General features: G+C 56.0%; 1 protein-coding gene across 1 annotated transcript in view; it reads right to left on the bottom strand.

Moving 5' to 3' along the window:
• Positions 1-13,148, bottom strand: part of INPP5D (inositol polyphosphate-5-phosphatase D) — an 87,977-nt gene extending 74,829 nt beyond the window's left edge. Inside the window, 1 exon segment of the mRNA XM_056121880.1 lies at positions 13,015-13,148. Within this exon segment, the coding sequence (XP_055977855.1) occupies positions 13,015-13,148 (134 nt within the window).
• Between the last annotated feature and the right edge of the window lie 9,627 nt (positions 13,149-22,775).

The following is a 22,775-nucleotide window of genomic DNA, read 5'->3' as shown; positions in this document are numbered from 1 at the left end:
ATGGGAAAAAATATTTACCCAATACCCATCTGATTAGGGATTAATATCCAGGATATACAAGACGCAAGTAGAATTGTACAAGAAAAAAACCCTCCAACCCCATCAAAAAATGGGGAGAAGAAATGAACAGAAGTTTCCTCAAAAAAGAAATACAAATGGCCAAAAGACACATGAAAAAATGCTCCACATCGCTAGCCACCAGGGAGATGCAAATCAAAACAACAATGAGATATCATCTCACACCACAGAGACTGACACACATTCAAAAGAACAAAAGCAACCAGTGCTGGCGTGGATGTGGGGAAAAAGGGACGTTCTTTCACCATTGGTGGGAATGCTGAGTGGTCCAGCCTTTCTGGAAAATAATATGGACAGTCCTTCAAAAACTAAATTGAGCTTCCATATGACCCTGCAATACCACTTCTGGAAATATATCCTGAGGATGCAAAAAAGCACAGCAGAAATGACATCTGTTCCTCTATGTTCATTGAAGCACTGTTCACAATAGCCAAAATCTGGAAACAACCCAAGTGCCCTAGAACAGATGCCTGTTAAAGAAACTTTGGTACATCTACACAGTGGAATACTATGCAGCTGTTAGGAGAGATGAAGTCATGAAATCTGCTTATAAGTGGATAGACATGGAGAGTGTCATGCTGAGTGAAATGAGTCAGAAAGAGAGGGACAGACGTAGAAGGACTGCACTCATTTGTGGAGTATAAAACAACATAACATGAGGCTGACACCTAAGGATATAGGTACACGGGACAGGAAAATTGCTCCATAGCTGGAAGCCTGCCTCATGAGCAAAGAGGAGAAGGCAGCTGGAATAGAGAAGGGATCACTAAGAAAGTAATGCCTGGAGGAATTGGTCGGAATGGGAGATGTATGCAGAAAGTAGATAAAGGACCAAACATGATGGCCTCTTCGTGTCTGTATTGTAAACCATAATGCCCAAAAGTAGAGAGAGAATGGGGAATTATGTCTGCCATGGAGGCAGGGGGAGGGTAGGAAAGGGAGGTATACCAGGGATATTGGTGGTGGGGAATGTGCACTGGTGGAGGGGTGGGTGTTTGATCATTGTGTGATTGAAACTCAAACATGAAAGCTTGTAACTATCTCATGGTGATTCAATAAAAAATTTTTTTTAAAAAGGTCACTCTTAAAATCTACAAAGTCACACTATTATACCAGGCAGGGAAACAGGGGACCTGACAAACTCAGTCGATATTCAAAGGGCATTTGGCCAAAATGAAGAATACAGCTTCAAGACCACAAAGCTCCCAAAAGGTAGCCCCTCTGCCCTGGCACAGTGCAAACTCAGCCAGATGGTCCCCCCTGCCTGGAGTGCTGGGGCTCCCCCAGCTCTTCCCCCACATAGGCACCCCGACTCCCACTCTGTGCTAGAAATGCCACTTTCTATCTAGAAACGCCGGCCAATGCAGTACACTGTGCTGTCTTCATAACGGGCTTGAGTCTGAGGAATGTAGATGACAGAATAATCCTATATTGTAGATGTGATGCTGTGCTCAGAGATTCTGAGGCACGTGAGTACATTTTTTAAAAATAGAGAATAAAGTGACAGAATGGAAAGATGAATTTATGAAAATCTGTGATATTCCTGTATGTGACATTACCGTAAGAGTACCTGGAGGGGCTGGAGCAATAATTCAGCGGGGAGGGCATTTGCCTTGCAGGCGGCAGACCTGGGTTACATCCCTGGCACCTCCCTAGATGGTCCCCTGAGCACCACCGGGAGTGACTCTTGAGTACAGAGCCAGGAGTAATCCCCAAGAACTGTCAGATATGTATGGCCCAAACCAAAAACAAAACAAGCCCCCTCCAAAAAATAAAAAAGAGTCACTAGAGAGGAAAGGCTTTTATTCACAAACAAACAAACAAAACACTGTCCTCCCATTGTTCATCAATTTGCTCGAGCGGGTCCAGTAACGTCTCCATTTTTTTGAGACTTGTTGTTACTGTGTTTGGCATATTGAATACGTCATGGGTAGCTTGTCAGGCTTTGCCGTGTGGGCAAGATTCTCTCAGTAGCTTGCCGGGCTCTCCTCTCTCCGAGAGGGGCGGAGGAATCGAACCCGGCTCGGCGGGCTGGCTGCATGCAAGGCAAACGCCCTACCGCTATAGCTCCACCCATTCACAACAATATAAAAGTACAAAATAACCGGAAGCAATTATAGTGAGAAGCATACAGAATCTATATGAAGAAAATCACAAACCTTAATAAAGTAACAAAATAGGAGACTAGCACCCAAGAATAGCCGAGATAAGTACCAGGAGGTTTACTCCATGGCTTGGAGGCCAGCCACACACTCTAGGGGTAAAGGCAGCTCAGATAGAGAAAGGAGCACCAAGTAAAGGGAGTTGGGAGGATCCTCCCAGGATGGGAGAAGCATGCTGAAAGTAGACTATAGACCGAACATGATTGCCACTCAATGCCTCTTTTGCAGACCACAACACCCAAAAGGAGAGAGAGAACACAAGGGAACGCCCTGCTACAGAGGCAGGGTGGGATGGGGGTGGGTGGGAGGGATACTGGGACCCGTGGTGGTGGAAAATGGGCACTGGTGGAGGGGTGGGTACTTGATCATTGTATAATTGAAACCCAAGCACAAAAATCTGTAAGTCTACAACTGTACCTCATGGTGTTTCACTAATAAAAATTAAAAAAAAAAAAAAACAGAGAGAGGTCAGCAAGATGTGTCAAGGTGCTTTGCATGGAGGAGGTCTGTGTTAATCCCTGGCACCGCCTGGTCCCCGAGCACTGCCAAAGACCCCTGAGCACAAAGTCCCGAGTAGCACCTGAACCTCTCCAGGTATGACTCAGAAACAACAGGAAAAAAAAAAAAGAGGCGACTTTATTGATTGCTAAGACTGAATATAGTTAAAATGTCCATTTCTCTAAATGCTGTTATTTCATGAAATTCCAGTGGAAAGTTCTTTTTTTTCCTACTTGAACAAACTTAATATCTGATTCACATGAGAATAGACATGAAAATCCTAAAATCCAAGTTGCAGCCATGCCTCTGGCCTGTTGCTGTGTAAGAAAAAAACAGCCATCCATGGGACAACATAAGCCAGTGCAAAAAAAGATCGGAAATAGAATAATAAACGGTTAAAAAAATCACAAGGGGAAAAGGAATACATTATTCAGTAAGGTTTGCGGAAAGACAGCACTTGAGAAAATTACTCATAAATCTTCACCTGACGCCATTCATTAAATTAGTTCCAGACCTTAAAATGATGAGTGTCAGGGACAGAGAGCTAGTGCAGGGCTTGAAGCTCTTCCTTTGCATGTAGCTGACCTCGTCTGACCCCCAGCATTGCACGGCCCCCTGGGAACTCCCAGCACAGAGCTGGGAGCAGCTTTCAAGTCCCCCCAGGGGCGGCCCCCAAACCTCCCCCGACCCCTCAATGTTCAATCATTAAAGAAAACCACCAAAAGCCCCAAAATCCTCCTTCTGCTTTTGCTGAGGTCTGTGTGGTGGAAAAAACCCACCCGGCCCTTTGCGCCCTGGTCTCAGACATGAACAGAGCAGCCTGTGGAACTGGATGGGGGTCCCAGGTGGGCCCCCAGCCGAGGGTCGCCCTGACCCCCAGGCTCATGGCTCCCAAGGCCTGACTCTTCTGCCTCCTGTGTAGACGGATGGTCTACACTGAAAGCACCAGGAAAGTGGCCTGGGAAAATAAGCATGGTTTGATTCCTGACACCTTGTGCTCCCCAGAGCACTGCCTCAGCCTGGAGACCCCCCGAGCACCGCTGGGGTGGCCCAGGTCCCCCCAAGTGGCACCATGTCCTTGGACCTTCTCAGTGAGTTATCTGGCCCGGTTGGGCAGTTAACAGCAGGAGTGGCCCCCACATCCCTGGTCACTGCTTAGGAGGTCAGAGGAAGAGGAGGAAGAAGAGGAGGAGGAAGAAGAGCAGGAGGATGAGAAGGAGGAGGAGGAGGAGGAGGAGGAGGAGGAGGAGGAGGAGGAGGACCTCACAGAAGAGAAGCATTGATGGGCACTATCAGAATTTACAACCTCAAAAACTCCTCAAGGGGCTGGAGCGATAGCACAGCGGGTAGGGCGTTTGCCTTGCACGCAGTCGACCTGGGTTCGATCCCCGGCATCCCATATGGTCCCCCAAGCACTGCCAGGAGAAATTCCTGAGTGCAGAGCCAGGAATAACCCCTGAGCATTGCTGGGTGTGACCCCAAAAAGCAAAAACAACAACAACAACAACTCCTCAAGTTCAGTGGCCGACCCCAGGGAAGGGTTCACAGCAAACAGATTGTGAAGAGTTTGGGTACGTAGGGATCAGGGAGGGGGGGACACCGGCAAAAAGAAGCGCACTGACTGTTCACCGAGGAGCACCGAGGCCGGAGCCCCATCACCCTCACCACGACTGCAGTCAGGACTCAGCCGCCAAAGGCATCACCTCAGAATGCAATGTCTATTAAAATTAAAATATTGGGGCCAATAGCCTGTCACCAGACCCCATGCCAGGCTGTTTCACTCAGGGCGCCCCAGATGGGGCCAGGTGAGAACCGTCCCCGCCCCAAGGGACCCAGCCCTGGCAGCCCAAAACCCTCAGAAACCAACTGCCACCAAGCTCAAGGCCTCTCTCCACAGACTTGGGCCGAGCCTCATGCATGAGTGAAAACCTATTCCTGGACACATCATAAGACACACCCTACCCATACTCCAAGAGTACTGCATCACATTTGATGGGGTTCAAATAGTAGACAGCCAAATATATATATATATGTATATATATATATATATATATATATATAATGCTGGAGTGATAGCACAGTGGGTAGGGCGTTTGCCTTGCATGCAGCTGACCCAGGTTCGATTCCTCTGTCCCTCTCGGAGAGCCCAAAAAGCTACCGAGAGTATCCCGCCCGCACAACAGAGCCTGGCAGGCTCCCTGTGGTGTATTCGATATGCCAAAAACAGTAACAAGTCTCACAATGGAGCCGTTACTGGTGCCCACTCGAGCAAATCGACGAACAATGGGAGGACAGTGCTATAGTGCTATATATATATATATATATATATATATATATATATATGAAAATTCACAAGGCTCAACCTTTAACAGCATGTTAATGATATCTTATAGAAAGGCTTAATGGTCCCTGTCAAAATAGAACAATCTTCACACTCTTGCCTCTATAGATATTTTTGGTAGCATTTTCAGCTGTTTTTCATAACAAACAATACAAAATATTTCGGTTGTGCTTTGGGGCAGGGTTTGAGGGTTTGGGGTTTGGGATTGGAAACATCTCAAATATGGTGGTGGGATTGGTGTTTGAATATTAAATGTAACCAAATACTGTGAACCACCTTATAAAATAAAAAAATTTTAAATATTGGGACGAAAGCGATAGTACTGGGGGTGGGGTGAGCCTGGGGAGGGGCTTGCTTTGCACGGGACTGAACCAGGTTTGACCCCTGACACCTCTAGGGTCCTCAAGCCCTGCCAGGAGACCCTACCCCTGAGCACTGCCAGGAGGAAGCCCTGAGCACTGCTAGGGGTGATCCCTCCGCCACCTGCCAACCCCAAGACAAATGAAAAAAAATCACTAAGATACAGATATTCAGGTTAGGGACTGGGATGGCATGGTCCTCCCTGTGGTGGACGGTGAGGCCCCCTGGGCACCCGAAACCAGGACAGTCTCTCTTCAAGGAGACTTTTTTTTTTCTTTTTGGGTCACACCTGGCAATGCACAGGGGTTCCTCCTGGCTCTGCACTCAGGAATTACTCCTGGCAGTGCTCGGGGGACCATCTGGGATGCTGGGAACAGAACCCAGATCAGCCGCGTGCAAGGCAAACGCCCTCCCCCATTGTGCTATCGCTCCAGCCTCATTCAAGGAGATCTTTATCACTGCCATGCTGTGATAAAACCAAACACTCTTGGTGACTCCTGGGTCTGCCACACGGGGGGGCTTTTCAGCCTGGACGTCAGCCACATGGTAAACGGGGGGCGGTGGGGGGGGGCGCGCCACAGGAAGTCCTACATGGAGAAATTTCAACCAAACAGGAAAACACGATCGCAGCCAGAAAACACAGACTAAAAGCCGGGCATCGGAACGACAGGCCTGACATATCAGTGTATTACATTAGTTCTATCGATTAGTCTGTTACCCTGCAGGGGCCAGAGAGATAGCTCAGTGGGTAGGCCGCTTGCCCCGAGCACCAACAGGGGTGGTTCCTGAGCACGGAGCCAGGTGGAAGCCCTGGGCACTGCTGGTGCGGTCCCCAAACTAACCAACACAGGTTGGTTCTGTCAGGTCTAGCTGGGTGAGGAGTGCTGCCCCTGCTGGCACCCACTGGCCCCCATGGGTGCTTCATACCCTGCCTGGCATCCCCGGCTCTATCCCCCACAGCTGGGCTCTGTCTCCTTTCCCCTTGGCTGCCGGAGCGGGCGTCTTGTCTCCCCGAAGCATCCCCTTGCGTCACCAGCCATGCTTCCTGCCGCATCTCCGAGCACTTCCTCTGAGGAGGCCCCGTGGCAGTGCCCTGAAGGTGACTCTCCCCGGGGCAGGGCACCGTCCTCTCTCCTGTCGAGAATGCTTGTGCAGGCAGGTCCCAGCCCTCAGAAGCCACAACTCACTTTTTTTTTTTTTTTTGCTTTTCTGGGTCACACCCGGTGATGCTCAGGGGTTACTCCTGGCTCATGCACTCAGGAATTACTCCTGGCAGTGCTCAGGGGACCCTATGGGATGCTGGAAATTGAGCTCGGGTCGGCCGTGTGCAAGGCAAACGATCTACCCGCTGTGGTATCACTCCAGCCCCACAACTCACTTTTCATTATTTTTCTTTTCTTATGACTCACTTTCTAGCCGACGAAAAGCAACGGGCAGAAAGGTGTGGGTGCAGGCCCCGGGCTGGCTGCGAGGCTCCTGTGTGTTCCCGTGGCAGTCCAGCGCCAGCCCCAAGAAGACAAATCGCCCACTGATACCCTGCTTTCAAAATAGGGGACCCCCCACAAATTTTTTTGGGGTGGTTTGTGTTTTAGGCCACACTCAGCGGTGCTCAGGGCTTACTCCTGGCAGGCTCGGGGCCATATGTGATAGCAGGGATCAAGCCCGAGTTGGTCACGTGCAAGGCAAGTCCTGTACTATTGCTCTGGCCCCATTATTGATCTTTTAATCCATCTTTATAAATAGAGACCCCCCCCCAGCCCAGAGGTGTTGGGGTACTCAGAGAGTCAAACTCAGGGGGTCAAACTCAGGGATTCACACATGTGAGGTGGTTGCAAATATCCCCATTTTTAAAAGCAGGTCACTGTCACTGTCACTGTCCTCCCATTGTTCATCGATTTGCTCGAGCGGGCACCAGTAACGTTTCACAACGAATTGTGAGACTTGTTGTTACTGCTTTTGGCATATTGAATATGTCACGGGTAGCTTGCCAGGCTTTGCTGTGCGGGCGAGAAACTCTCGGTAGCTTGCTGGGCTCTCCGAGTGGAGCGGAGGAATCGAACCCGGGTCCGCCGCATGCAAGGCAGACACCCTGCCCGCTGTGCTATTGCTCCAAGAAGATAAATCAGCAGGTCTTCAAAGAAGGTAGGCGAATGGCCAGTAAGATTTAGGACGATGTAATGTCCCCCAGACGCCTGGCATGGCGTCAGTGAAGCAAGGCAGCAGGAAGGCAGCCTTCAGACAGATACGTGTGTGTGAGTGTGTGCTGTGTGCGCTGTGTATATGTGAGCCCGGGTGTGCATTGCTTGAATGTGTGTGCACGGTATTGGCGAGTGTGAGCACGTGTGTGTGAGTGTGCATGCAGGAGTGTGAGTGCATGTGTGTGTGTGTGAGAATGCATGTGTGCAAGAGTGTGAGAGCATGTGGGCATGTGTGAGTGAGCGTGTGAGTGCATGTGAGCATGTGTGAGTGTGAGCATGACCGTATACATATAAATGTGTGTGATTGCACGTGAGTGTGAGTGCCTGTGCACAATGTGAGTATGTGAGGGAGTGTGTGTGCACGTGTATGTGTAAGTGTGTATGAGAGTGTGTGTATGTGCACGACAGTCTGTGTGCATGTGTAAGTGTGCATGGCTGAGCGTGGGAGTGTGTGATGGAGCGTGTGTAAGTGTGCATGACTGTGTGGGAGCATGTGAGAGAGTAGGCATGCATGTGCATACGTGTGCATGACAGTCTGTGTGCATGTGTAAGTATGCATGGCAGAGTCTGGGAGTGGGTGTGATGGAGAGTGTGTAAGTGTGCATGACAGAGTAAGTGTGCGACAGCGTGTGTGTGTGTAACTGTGTACGACAGAGTGTGGGAGTGTATGCATGTGTGTGTGCAAGTGCATGACAGGGTAAGTGTGTGCGGACAGTGTGTGTGCATGTGTGCGTGTGCGGACAGTGTGTGGGAGAGGGTGTGGGAGAATGTGGGAGGTAGTATTTGTGCAGAGGGAGTCCTCACACCCTGGCGGGAATCCTGCGACAGCCTCGGGGAGGAGTGACTGATCCCCACAGGCAAACCTCGGGCAGACACGGGACCCCGAGATGCCACTAAGGACCGCGGACGCCTGAGCCTCACCCAGCTTGTACCTGCTGTCCCGAGTGGCCCCATCATTCCAAGAGCCGAAAGGTGGAGGCCGCCACAAGCACCCCTGTTGAGTGAACTGGCTGCCGAGACCCCGTGAGCCCCAGCACGGCACTCAGGGCCAGGCGCCAGACGCCCCGGCCACAGTCTGCTCCCGTGGGATGCCCCGGTGGGTGAGCCCAGCGCAGAGGCAGACAGTCAGTTAGGGGCAGAGGATGGAGGAGTGTGGGGAGGTACCACTCAGGAGCAGGTTTTCTTAGGGGGGGGGAGTGATGAGAATGTTCTGGAACAGGGCAGAGCTGAGCATCACCATGAGTGTATAGAAACCATGGGCGTGTGCGGGTAAGAAGGGCGATTTAGGGGCCGTGGACGCCAACACCACAGAAACCATCACTGCACTGGGTGATGGGCGTGGGGTGTGCACAGGGGGCCAGTGACCCGGAAGGAAGACGGCTTGGGTGGGCAGGGCTGGGGTTGGGGCGACATAGCACCCCCGAAGCCTGGGATCGCACCCAGGAGATGAGCCCGCCTGGCAGGAAAGGAGCCAGCCGGCCCCTCCCCCCCCCCCACCTCATCTGAGTCACTTCTCACAGAAGATTCCAGCAAGCTGTGAGGAAGGCGGGCCAGGCGCCCCGCGGCCTGGGGCTCACCCAGAGAGACAGCGGGGGGACAGGGCCCCCACAAGGGCCTGCTTGGGGGGGGTCCCAGCTGCATTCCAGGTGCCCATGGTCCACCATCCCACCCCCCTCCTTTCTGTCAACAGCAGCTATGATAAACACAAACTCTGCCACATTGGCACCGAATGTCACACAGGCAAAGGGACACGAGACAAGGGCTCCGCTGTCGGGGTCCAGCAGTCCAGGGCATCCAGCAGTCCATTCTGCATCCCTGTGGCTCCATCCCAGGGTGGGGGACGCCTCACTAGGCTGCCTCTGTGCCCCCGGGGGTGACCCAATCTCTCCGGGCCTCAGTTTCCTCCGCCGTAAAGTGAGGGTGATGACAAGACTTCCTCTGAAGGCCGCTGGGGACGTGAGTGAGTGACGGGGGGGGGGGGGGGGGGGCGTTCATGCTGTTGCTTTTTTAGAGCGGCCTGGCCTCTGTCCCCCGCGCGGTGCCTTCCCTGTGGGCGAAGGTCCCCGTTAGCACTTCCTCTGCCTCTTCATCTGCAAGCGGTCCCGGGGAGGTGGTGGTCCCAGAGTGAGAGACAAGACCGAGCTCCTGTCGCCGTGGGCGGGCCCAGGCCTGAGGGAAGTCAGCTGCCCTGGTGGGGACGCCCCCAGCTGTCCACGGGCTTGGCCGCCGTGACGAGGATGCGGGCTGTGTCCTCAGCAGTGAGCTCCAGGCGTTTGTTCTAGTCAAGCTACATCTGGGGCAGGGGTGAGACCCCGTCCCCAGAGGCCCGCGTCTCTGTCTGTCTGAAGCCTAAGAAGCACCGGGGGTGTGGCGCTGGCGGTCACCGTCTCTCCCACCCACAGAAGCTCCTGCCCGGGGGTCCCTGCCTTCTCAGGACCCTGGTCACAGCCGCTTCCCTGCCCACATGGGTGTGGTCCTGGAGGCCCACTCTCTGCACCGTCCAGCTGCTGACCCGGGAGTTGGCCTCAGCACTGACCTCTCTGCCAGCTCCACCCCCATCATTTTCATAGTCAAAGCTGTCGTCCCTCTGGGACAGGCCACTCCAGGAAGCTCGGGGACCCCTCAGCGACAGGCACCCTCCACCTCCCCCTCCCCCCTCCCCTGCCACCTGTCACCCTGGCAGAGGGAACAATTGCCAGCTCTGGGCTGGGCCCAGGCTGGGCGGTCCCTCCAGGTGGCTGGTCCCCCCACGGCCCCACAGGGAGCCTGTCGGGGAGGCTGAGCAGAACAGGACCACCCATGCCCCCCAGGAGGCTCAGGGTAAAGCTGGTGTCAGGCACCCGCGGGACACGGTGGGTGGCGGGCGGTGAGTCAGGAAGAGAGAGCGAGCCTGAGCGGGCGGCAGGCATTTGCCTTACACCCTGTGGTCAAGGATGCGAGTCCAGTTTTCATTTTCAAATCTCCTCACTGAGCAGCATGGAGGAAGCGGCAGGAGGGGCTCCCGGGGGGCTGGAAGGTTTGGGGGGACCGTGGCTTCTGGCTCTGTGGGGGATCCCCGACTGAGGACAGGAGAAAGGGGCATTCCCCCTCCCCACCCCTACCCCCGGCTAAGGACTCCCTGGGGCTTCATGGGTGGAAGACAGAGGCAAGGTCAGAGGATCTGAGGAGAGTCAGAGGGTGGGGGATGGAGGAGAGTCAGAGGGTGGGAGTCTGAGGAGAGTCACGGGGTGGGGGTCTGAGGAAAGTCACAGGGTGGGGGTCTGAGGAGAGTCAGAGGGTGAGGGTCTGAGGAGAGTCAGGGGGTGGGGGTCTGAGGAGAGTCAGAGGGTGGGGGTCTGAGGAGAGTCAGAGGGTGGGGGTCTGAGGAGAGTCAGAGGGTGGGGGTCTGAGGAGAGTCAGAGGGTGGGGGTCTGAGGAGAGTCAGAGGGTGGGGGTCTGAGGAGAGTCAGAGGGTGGGGGTCTGAGGAGAGTCAGAGGGTGGGGGTCTGAGGAGAGTCAGAGGGTGGGAGTTTGAGGAGAGTCACAGGGTAGGCCTGGCAGAGAGAAGTCGGGTGGGCTGAGGTACCAGAGGTCCCTCTAGCCCACCCTCAGGGTCTGGCTATCAGTTGAGGCCCAGCCACCATCCTCCATGCCCAGAACCTGGGCTGTGTTCGAGAGGAGGCTATGGGCCAGGCTTTGCTCAGGACCCCCCCACAGAAGTGGCCCTGCTGGTTCCGATGAGGAGCGCGCCAGAGACAGGCTTCCTGCATCAACTGCCCCCCCCCCCGCTGCTCCTCAGGGCCCCCCATCTCCTCAGGGACTCCTTGTCTCATGCCTGCTGGGGGGGGGGGGGGGCGGTCCTCCTGAGAGCGTGAGCGTCAGGGGCCAGGAAGCCGGGCCTCACTCACAGTGCTCAGGCCTGTGGGCAGCCGGGAGGGAGCGGAGCTGCGTTTGCTCTTTCTCTCAGCTGACCTGTGGGCAGCCCCTCTGCGGGCAGGCGGGGGTGGGGGGGTGCTGAGCCCAGGGTCCTCCTCTCAGAGTGGGGTGCCTGCAAAAACCTGCCCCTCAGGCTGTCCTGGGTGTGAACGGGGGTGTCAAGGGTGGGCAGGGGTGTTGACGGGGGGGGGGGGGGCTCTCGGCAAGCCCAGGGCCTGAGAGGACAGTGGGGGCACCCCTGCGCCCCAGCCCTGGGGGTTTGAGACCGCAGGGCTCCTTTAAACACATCCTGCAAGGGTCCTCAGCACCTGGCCGTCAGCACAGCACACTGGGGGCCGCCTGAGCAGTGGAGGGGTTCCAGGGGGCTGGAAAGCGGACAGAGGCCTCTGTGGGGGCCGGTGGCCAGGGGTGACTTCCTCTGTGCTGGGGACCCACCCACGGCCACGCCCCTAGCAACGACTCCTCTGCAGGGCCCGGGGGAGGGTGGCCCCAGGGCTTGTGCCAGGGAGGGGGGCGGGGTGCAAGCAGCCCATGGCAGTCTCTGGGGAACCGGGGGGGCTACAAAGCTCCCATCAGGCCAACCAGAGGTGGAGCTCACGGTACCCCACCCCCACCCCGCTTCGGGTGCCAGGCCCCAGCTGAGCTGGAGAGAGGCCCCGGGGCCCAGCGGGACTCACAGCGCAGCCACCCACCATCCCTCATGCTCCCCACGCCCTGGTGGTACCCCCAGCAAGGTCGCTCATGGACCCCCACGCCCCGACGGGACTCACAGCCCACGGCCCCCCATGGAACCCCAGCACATTCTGGCAGTACCCCCAGCAAAGCCCCTTGTGGGCCCCCCACGCCCCGACGGGATTCACAGCCCAGGGTCCCTCATGACCCAATGGAACCACAGCCGAGACCCTCAAGGCCCCTCACGCCCCGACGGGACCCACAGCGAGACCCCGAGGCCCCTCACGCCCCGACGGGACCCACAGCCGAGACCCCAAGGCCCCTCACGCCCCGACGGGACCCACAGCCGAGACCCCAAGGCCCCTCACGCCCTGACGGGACCCACAGCCGAGACCCCGAGGCCCCTCACGCCCCGACGGGACCCACAGCCGAGACCCCAAGGCCCCTCACGCCCCGACGGGACCCACAGCCGAGACCCCAAGGCCCCTCACACCCCAATGGGACCCACAGCGAGACCCTCAAGGCCTCTCTTGGCCCGACGGGACCCATAGCCGAGACCCCAAGGCCCCTCACGTCCCAACGGGACCCACAGCCGAGACCCCAAGGCCCCTCTTGGCCCGACGGGACCCATAGCCGAGGCTCCCACAATCCTCATGTTCCCCCACGCCCTGGTGGTACCCACAGCCGAGGCCCCTCTCGAGTTCCCCGTGCTCCCATGGCACTCCTAGCGCAGGACCCCCACCCCCCCGCGCCCCGACGGCTGCCCCCAGCTGGCCCCGGTCACACTCACAGCACGCAGAGCGCGTAGGCCCGGGAGATGGACTCGCTGGCGCGCACCAGGAAGCTGCCATCCTTGCCCGTCCGCGAGAGCAGCTCCTCGGCCTTGGCACGGGTGATGTTGCCGTGGTTCCAGCAGGGCACCATGGTGGGCACCCGGGGGGAGGGGGGGACGCAGGCCCGGGTCGAGCCCACGCTGCTGTCGGCTCTGCGGCGCCTGCCACCCGCTCCGGCCGACTTCCTGTTGCCGCTCGGCGGGGAGGAAGCAGCGGCCGCCCCGGCTTCCTCATTGCGGGGCGCCAGCCCCTCCCTGCAGCTGCTCCTCCCTGCCCTGCCCCGGCTCGGCGCCCCCCACGCCCCCCAGCGTCTAGGAGCCCCCCCTGGAGCTGTTGGGACATAGGACTCAGGGCGGCCGGGGACACGGGCTCACACAGCCAAGGCCCTGCACAGGCCTATGTGGGACCCTCCCCCTGCCCCGACCCCCCACAGAAACAGGGGCTCACAGGGCAATAGCAGGGAGGGGGCACCCTCCCTCCCCGCCCCTAAGCGTGAGACCCCCTCAGCCCTAGTTCCGGGAACTCTGGCCAAGCCCCTCCAAGGCCCAGAGGCCCCGAGCCGTGTCCCCCAACATCCCCCAGGCAGCTCGGTGGTCACTTCTGGGCCAGCCCGCCGTGGGACCTCGGCGACTCTCCATTCCAGACTGTGCTTAGGTGTGGGGGCCCCCTCTGAGGTCGATGTGTGGGGGAGGTCAGCCAGTGGGGCGCAGGGATGAGGGGGGGCCTGGCACATCACGGAGGCACCCCTACCCCCATCCCTGACACCACTGAGGCTTCTGGTTGGAGTCGGCCGTTCCCAGCAGTGCCCCCAATTCTGCAAGAGCTGAGGGAGATCCTGGGTCCCCTCAGGGCCTCGGGGCTCCACATGCTCTCACCAGGGCGGGCTCCCTCACAGACCCCCTTGTCACCCCTCCTCAGGAACAGCGATGCGGGACCCGAGACCCCAAACCCCAAACCTTGGCCTGCTCAAGGGCTCTGGAGGCAGGGTGCTGACACGTGAGGGTGGTGGTCTTGGGGTTCCTCCAGCACAGGGGCGTCTCCCCACTCTGAGGCTCAGGGCTGAGCATGGCCCATGGTGCTCGGGGCCTGCTCTGGGCTCTGGAAGCTGCTCTGGAAACTGAGGCCCAGAAAATTCCAGGCCTGGCACCCGGCCCCTCCCTAAGCTGCTGGGGCTGCCCCTGCCCCTCCCCCCACCAAGCCCAAAGGCTAAGCTCCTCCCTCCGTGAGCGAGGCCTGAGCAAGGCGGGGGGGACAAACGGGTGAGGGCCTCTATGTTCCAGCTGTGGGTGCCTGGAGCCCTCCTTCCTAACTACCCCCGGCTCTGTGCACTCAGTGCTTGGTGCCTTCTCTGTTCTCTGCAACCTCCACCAGCTGCCCTGCTACCCAGGGTCATTCCAGATGCACCTGAAGGCTCCTCTACAACCCTGGGCCCTCAGACCCTTGACCAGTTCACCACCATAAAGAAGGTTCCACACACTACTGTCCTCCCTGCCTCGCACCTGTCATCTCCATCATTGCTATTGGACTCATGGAATTTCCCTCTGAAACCTGACCCACCCCCAACAACCTGACAGGTACCTGACACTCATCTGACACGTCCCTGACACACCTGACAGACACCTGGCACACCCTTGACACACTCCATAGATACCTCACCTGCATCTGATTCACTCTTGACAGATACCTGACACTCATCTGACATACCCCGGGCACCTCAGACATCTGACAGATACCTGACACACCTCTCACACAGATAGACAGATAACTGACACGTCTGACAGATGATTGTCACACCCCTGACACACCTGATAAATACCTGAAATACACCTGACCGATATCTGACACACCTCTGACACACCTGACAGATGATTGTCACACCCCTGACACACCTGAAAAATACCTGAAATACACCTGACATATATCTGACACACCTAACAGATATCTGACACATCTGACATAATTGTTACACACCTGACACACACCTGAAATATACCTGGCATATATCTGGCACACCCTGACACCCTGACACACCTGACAGATCCCTGACACACACCTGACATACCTGACCGATTTCTGACATACCCGACACACACCTGACATAGCCCTGACATACCCAAGAGATATCTGACACACCTGACTGATTCCTGACATACCCGACACATCCCTAACATACCTGATACACTCCTGACATACCTGACCCATGCCTGAAACACCCTTGAAACCACTCCCGATTCCTACCTGCCAGATACCTGAGCCCGCTGACATGGGCCTACATCCTGTTTCCCTAATTTCTAAAGCCCATCTCGTCTTGACTTCCTCTCAGCCCCAGCGTCATGTCCTTCCCTGTCCCCTACTTTGGAACACCCCCTAAGTCCATCAGGCTCACTATGGGCAGGAGCCAGAGCAGACACATCTTACAGGGCCCCTGTGTCGACTGGCAGCCGATAAGCACGCGTTTATTGTTGCTGCCTGCAGTTCGTAGGAACCGTGACTTCCACGAGCAAAGGCTGCAGTGGTGTCCAGGGAAGGGCCGGCTTGGGCGTGTCCACAGTCCTCTCAGCCTGGACGCCTTCAGGATGGGCCAGGAACAAACCTCCCCAGCCAGGCCTGTCTTCTCCCTTCAGAGGAAACCCTGGTGACTGTGAACATCTTCCTGTGTCAGCCAGAGATGGGAAGGAGAGTTTGTTCCTGAGTGTGTCAGACCCCCGTTCTGAGGCTGCAGCTAGAGCACACCTGCCCGCCACCTCCTCAGGAGTGGCTGCCTTTGTGTCCACACTCCCGCACCGTCTCCACACTCCCACTCCCGAGCTCTTCATGGGGCCCCAACCCACCTTCCATGGAGCCCCCCTTCAGAAGTGCATCCCTCACCTCACACCCCACAGACCCCCGAGGGAGCACAGTACGCCCAGACTGAGGAGAGCTAGTGCTGTGAGGGTGGGGTCCTGAGAGCTAGCAGGGCGCTGCTGGCCTCTGAACAGAGCCTCTGCAGATGCCGGAGGGGGTGGCAGGGATGGGCAGACTGAGCCACTGTGCCCTCCTCCCTCAGGGGACGCAGTTGGACGAGGTGACCTGTGCCTACCCCAGCATTCCAGGCCAAGGACTAGCCATAAGCTCTTGATAGCCAGAGCCTGAATTTGATTCCAGTCGTCACCCTCCTCAGAATCTCAACCCCATTCTAGTGCCTGAGCTAGAGCCACACCACAAAAGAAAGACCACGATGGCGGGAAGGTGCCATGTGCCTGCGGCTCTCCTGGCTACACGCTGGCAGTGTCCCAGCACGATCCCACAGACCTGAGATGCCACGCTGCTTGGGGCATCTGGTCAACCTCAAATGGAGGACAGAGGGCTGAAAGAGCTGAGGTGGGCACCTAGGGGCTGAAGACCCCCTGGTCCCGGGCCAGGCTGGGGTGCTGCATTGCTAGTGCTAACCAGCAGGCTGAGAAACTTCTAGAAAGTCACGGAAATGGGCAGTGCCAGGGCTGTCTGGCCAGTATGAGGCCATGGGCACTGGGAGGGCCAACAAAACCTGAGGAAACAAGGAACCTGGCAGGTGCCAGCACAGGTGGGGTCTGCCCCCATGTTGGCCCAGAGGTCAGGCCTGGGGCAGGCTGCACATCTTCATACGATTCACCAGCAGGCGTGAGGGGGCCCTCTGGGGGGCACCATTCAGCCTCCTTCCACCCTGCACTAGAAATGTGGGCTTTAGGGTCTGGGAAGGGTGTGCCCAGCAGGCGGGCTGATGACCCAGCTTCCGGCCAAGGGCTGGGAGAGGCAGAGTGCTAGGCACGTCGAACAGACAATCAATACTTCCAAGTATTGCCTGTCCCTGCCTCCCCGTGTTCACTGAAGCCCAGCCTGCACTCCACCCCCACCAGCCTGGATGCACGACACACCACCGACTCCCCGATAACCCAACTCACACTCTCACACGGGAGGAAATCACTCGGAGACTGCTCACCGCCTGGCATGTCAGACGTTAAGAAAATCTCTCCTAGGAAAAAGGGTGCTGTGTGTGTGTATATCTGTGTGCGTGCATGCGTGTGTGTGCGTGTACGTGTGTGTGCTTGTGTGCGTGTGTGTGTGTGTGTGTGTGTGTGTGTTTGGTGCCAGGCATCTAACCCAGGACTTTGAACATGCAAAGCATGTGCTCTGCCCTGGGCCCTGTGACAGATTTCTTTTTTCTTTTGAAAAAAGGTGTTGAACTTTGTGTTTCCAAAGGAGCCTCATTTTTTTCTAATGTAGGAGGACTGCTATTTATTCAGCCACTGATTAGCTGATTGAATTGTGCATGAACTCCACCTTACTTTTTTTTTCATTTTTTATAATTTTATTTATTGAATCACCGTGAGAGCAGTTACAAAGCTTTCGGGTCTAAGTCTCGGTCATAGAATGAAACACCCATACCTTCACCAGTGCCCATTCTCCACCCCCAACAACCCCAGTGTACCCCCATCCCACACCCTCCCCCTACCTGTGGGGCAGGTGATTTCCACATTACTCTCTCTCTACTTTGATCACATTCAATATTTTGACACCAGACCATTGTTATTTGAGATTTTACCCCAACACTCAGATCTGCTGAAAAGGCAACAGTAGACAATTTGTGTTCTATTGCTGGTTATGAATAACATATGATGTCACGTGGCTGCAGTAGGGCCATGTGATTTCGAAATTCCGAAATTTTAACACTTAAATCTGGAGGGATTTCTGCCAAAAGCCACTGGGTTTCGGGATTTGTTTCTGAGTCTCTGGGATCATGGCCATTAAGCAGTTCAATCAGGAACCAAAGAGGCCATGCCTCCAATTATGTGGCTGAGCCGGAGGTGGATTGTGGCTGTGTTTCCCACATACCTAACTTTTGGCTGTTTACTTTCTTGGTAAACTTTGCCCCAAGTTTTTGGGGTCTGGCCAAAGGCACAGCAGCAATTTTGGGGTATCTGGAAGTCTGAAGGCGCCATCAGGCTGCTGATGCACTCGCCTCACAGGTACAGATTGACCTGCTGGCAGCACCATACGTGTTTCCAAGTTGTGCTCCACAGGTCCGGGGATCCCTCGCGGGATTCTCAGCCGATTGGGCTGGGGTCAGATGCGGGAGTCTGAGGGGGTGGTGCTGCTCAGCATCACCCAGTCACCCCGATGGCCTTGAGGCCCCCAGGCGTGCACCTGCGAATGCTCAGTGGACCATGCAGTGCCAAGCATGGACGCGGGGCCAAACGCTTGCCAGGCCTGGGCTGTCTCTGGCCTCTCGGAAGGATTCTTGATTCTATCATGGTGCTCACCGGGGAAGGCGCCCCAGACTTTTTTGCCTTAAATATTTCTCTTTTTTTCTTTTCTTTTTTTTTATTGGATCCCCATGAGCTACAGTTACAAAGCTTTCATGTTTGAGTTTCAATCACAGTGATCGAACACCCATCCCTCCACCAGTGCACATTCCCCACCACCAATGTCCCCAGTATACCCCCCCACACCCTTCCCCTGCCTCCATGGCAGACAATATTCCCCATACTCTCTCTCTACTCTTGGGCATTATGGTTTGCAATACAGACACTGAGATGTCATCATGTTTGACCCATTATCTACTTTCTGCACACATCTCCCATCCCGACTGATTCCTCCAGCCATCATTGTCTTAGTGGTCCCTTCTCTATTCCATCTGCCTTCTCACCTCCGTTCATGAGGCAGGCTTCCAGCTATGGGGCAAATCCTCCTGGCCCTTGTATCTACTATCCTTGGGTGTCAGTCTCATGTTATGTTATTCTATACTCCACAAATGAGTACAGTCCTTCTACGTCTGTCCCTCTCTTTCTGACTCATTTCACTCAGCATGACACTCTCCATGTCTATCCATTTATAAGCAGATTTCATGACTTCATCTCTCCTAACAGCTGCATAGTATTCCATTGTGTAGATGTACCAAAGTTTCTTTAGCCCCAGATTTTTAACGTGCAAATGCCGCCTCCCCTCCAGGGACCTGCAGGCTGGGCTGCCTGTGACCGTGAAGCTGGCCGGGTCCTGGCCTTGGCCTCTTCCAAGCCACCACCACCACCCACCCCCCGGCATTGGCTGGGGCCACCGCTGTCTGGGCCCCTGACCACCAGCCTCATCACAAGCAGGACTGGGACTCGCCTCCCTGGTACGGCCTGGCACTGCTTCCCTGCACACCTTCCTGCCCACGGACCCCGTTTTCCAGGTGACCCCTGGCACTTGCTGCCCCCATCATCACCCCTGCACTACCTCTTGGGCCCTTGTGTGAGCAGGACCCGTCCCCAGGCTTCTTGGGTTGGAGAGTGTGCCCTGAAGGGCCCCGACAAGGGAAAGGGCAGCCCCCTCACCCCAACCCCTGAGCCAGAGACCCCTGCCCACTGGAATTCCTCCCACCAGGAGCAGGTCAAAATCACCCCAGCTACCCCCCACCCACGCCCACATTCCGATTCTCTCCCCTGGCCAGGATCCTGGACCACACGCGGGTGGGGGCGCCTCCCCACAGCCCCCCTGTGCTCGCCCCATCCCAGGTCAGGGCGTTGTGAGGGCACCGGCTTGTGACTCACAACCCGGGGTGTGAGAGCTGGCAGGAAGTCTAGAAAAATGCCCGCAGACAGGGGGCAAGATCCTGCCACCAGGGGGCGCCTGAGCTCAGGCCACCACCCCAGGTCATGTGACCTTACAGGCTGTCACTCTCCCCTGGTTGCAGGGGCCCAAGGGCAGAGGACTGGGGGCGGGGTCCCAGGACACCCCACTCTCATCAAGGACCCCTCTGCATCTCTAAGACGGCAGGTTGCCCCATCCTAGAGGGTCCCGGTAAATCCAAGGGGCTTGGCCCACCGCAGGGGAATTTCAGCTGCAGCTAGAGACACTGAGAATAGAATAGTATCCTGCTTGGCCGTCAGCGGCCACAGGAACTGCCACAGAGGCCAGGCCACGCCAAACCCAAGCAGAAGGCCCCGGGCCCGTCCCCCAAAGAGAGACCCCGAGGCAGAAAGTGCTGAGTCAGGTTGGCTGCATACAAGGCAAACGCCCTACCCACTGTGCTATCGCTCCAGCCCAGAGTATTTAAAATATTCAACCAGCACAAAGAAAACTGAGCTTGCCAGCAGCGCCATCCCACCCATGTTCTAGAACTTTCTATGCTCACCCCCATGTTCCCTCACGGCCTCTACTCCTTGCCTCTCTCTTGTCCATCTGGTATTTTTTTTTTCCCCTGCGGAGAGAAAGGAGGAGACAGGTGTTCGAGCCCCACCCAGCAGTGCTCAGGGATCATTCATTCCTGCCGGTGTTCATATGAGGGGTCAGAGATCTGACCAGGGCCAGCCCCGTTCTAGGCACCCCTTGATGGCTGTCCTCCTCCTGCTCTCCCTCCGTCGGCTCTTTGCAGTTAACGATATTCTCCAGCATGTGGCGATGATCTCCTGGTGTTTCCTCTCTTGCTCTTAACGCCCGCTGCGGTGCCCTGGATCATATGGTGCTGGCTCGTGCCTCCTGGGATACACGCACTCTCATACACACACACACACACACACACACACACACACATGCAGATGGTTGCTGGTGTTGGCTGCGGCTCCCACACCATGACACGCACATGGATCTCGTACCTCTGGGCCCTGAACAGTCGGTACCCGCAGCTCCATCCCTGAAAAAGCTGCAAGGGTCCAAAGGCCAGGAGCGTTTTTCTTTGTGTACATCATATTCCTTACTGGCTGCACCGTTTTCTTTTTATTTATTTATTTATTTATTTATTTTATTAGTGAGACACCATGGGGTACAGTTGTAGACTTACGAATGTTTGTGCTTGGACTTCAATTATACAATGATCAAATACCCATCTCTCCACCAGTGCCCATTTCCCACCACCACGGATCCCAGTGTCCCTCCCACCCCCCATTCCCCCATCCCACCCTGCCTCTGTGGCAGGGCATTCCCCTCTGTTCTCTCTCTCTCCTTTTGGGTTCTGTGGTTTGCAAGAGAGGCATTGAGTGGCAATCATGCTTGGTCTATAGTCTATTTTCAGCATGCTTCTCCCATCCTGGGAGGATCCTCCCAACACCCTTGATTTTGTGCTCCCTTCTCTATCTGAGCTGCCTTTTCCCCTAGCATGTGTTGCTGGCCTCCAAGCCATGGAGCAAAATTCCTGGTACTAATCTCGGCCACTCCTGGGTGTTAGTCTCCTATTTTGTTACTTTATGTTCCCCAGATGAATGCAATCTTTCCATGTTTATCCCTTTCTTTCTGACTCATTTCGCTCAGCATGATACTGCACCGTTTTCTTAACCCTGCAGCGTAGGGTGTGAGACTTGACCTGCTCCCTGCCCTCAGCCCTGAGGAAGCCAGGCTCTCTTTAAGAGAGTGATCTGGATGAAAATTAGTTTTGGTACCTGGGACCATAGGTGGTGTCCATCAAAGATCTTCGGCCATGGAGTTACAGTCCCCTGCCCCTGTAAAACAGAATTGGGCAGCGGGTGTTGGGTCACACCTGGTGGTGTTCAGGGTCCATTTCCGGTTCTGTGACCAGGTAGCTCCCAGGAGACCAAATGTGTTGCCAGGCGTTGAATCTGGGCTGACCCTGTGCAAGGCCAGTGTCTTACCTCCCATCCTCTCTCTGGCTTGGAAATAGATTTGTTTGATTGGGTGCTGCACCCACTGATGCTCTGTCTCAGGGACCCCTCCTGGCAGGGCTCGGGGACCATATGTGGTGCCAGGGATGGGCACGGAACCCCAGTTGGCCACACGCAAGGCAAGTGCCTCATTCGCTGTCCCATCCCCCTGGCGGAGAAATCCATTTTTTAAAAGGACTCTCGAGGACTTGAGTTCCGAAAGGCTTCTTCCTCCTCCCTTCCCGAGCTCTGTGGATGTGGCAGTTTTGACAATGAGGGTTGGCACGTGCTTCGCTCTGGTGGTCACACTGTTGGGAGGTGTGGTGCTCCCAGGGGAGTGGTACACGTGGTCCTTCTTCTCAAACATCTTCCCGCTGTGCGCTCACAAATGCCTGTCTGGGGGGCAGGGATGGCAGAGCTGCTGGGACCCAGGTGGGCAGCACCAGAGACAGAAGCCTGGAGCTCACACTCACCACTGAGCACCCCGGCCCCCCGCTAAAGGAGTCTCAGGACTTTCATCCCAGTGCTCATCTGAAAAGGAGTGAGGAGAACTTCAGAGAGAGCACTGTGGGCAGGGCACTTGCCTGGCACACGGCCAGCCTGGGTTCATTCACTGGCACTATAGAGGCACGGCCAGGGGTGAACCCCAAACAGTCAAGGCTCCGCCGCAGCGAGCGGCCATGGCAGGTGGCAGGTCCCAGCCTTGGGTTTCCCTCCAGTTCCGAAACTCCAGGGCCAGGAGTCTGCGTGGGGTCTGTGAGGCTCTTCCTGGCTGTGTCCTTTCCGGGGCGACCCAAGAGACAGGGTGAGAGGAACAGAGACAGAGAGAGATGGAGACAGGGAGAGAATGGGAAGGGGGTAATATTCCTGTGTGTGTGAGTGTGTGTGTGAGTGTGTGTGAGTGTGTGTGTATGTGTGAGTGCGTGTGTATGTGTGAGTGCGTGTGTGTATGTGTGAGTGTATGTGTGTATGTGTGAGTGCGTGTGTGTATGTGTGAGTGCGTGTGTGTATGTGTGAGTGTGTGTGTGTATGTGTGAGTGAGTGTGTGAGTACCTGTATGTGTGTGTATGTGTGAGTGTATGTGTGTATGTGTGAGTGCGTGTGTGTATGTATGAGTGTGTGAGTGT

Source organism: Sorex fumeus, unplaced genomic scaffold, assembly GCF_029834395.1.
Source record: "Sorex fumeus unplaced genomic scaffold, SorFum_2.1 ptg000005l, whole genome shotgun sequence".
NCBI lineage: Eukaryota > Metazoa > Chordata > Mammalia > Eulipotyphla > Soricidae > Sorex > Sorex fumeus.
The sequence above is the reverse complement of the archived record's forward strand: the minus strand, read 5'-3'. Positions and strand labels throughout refer to the sequence as shown.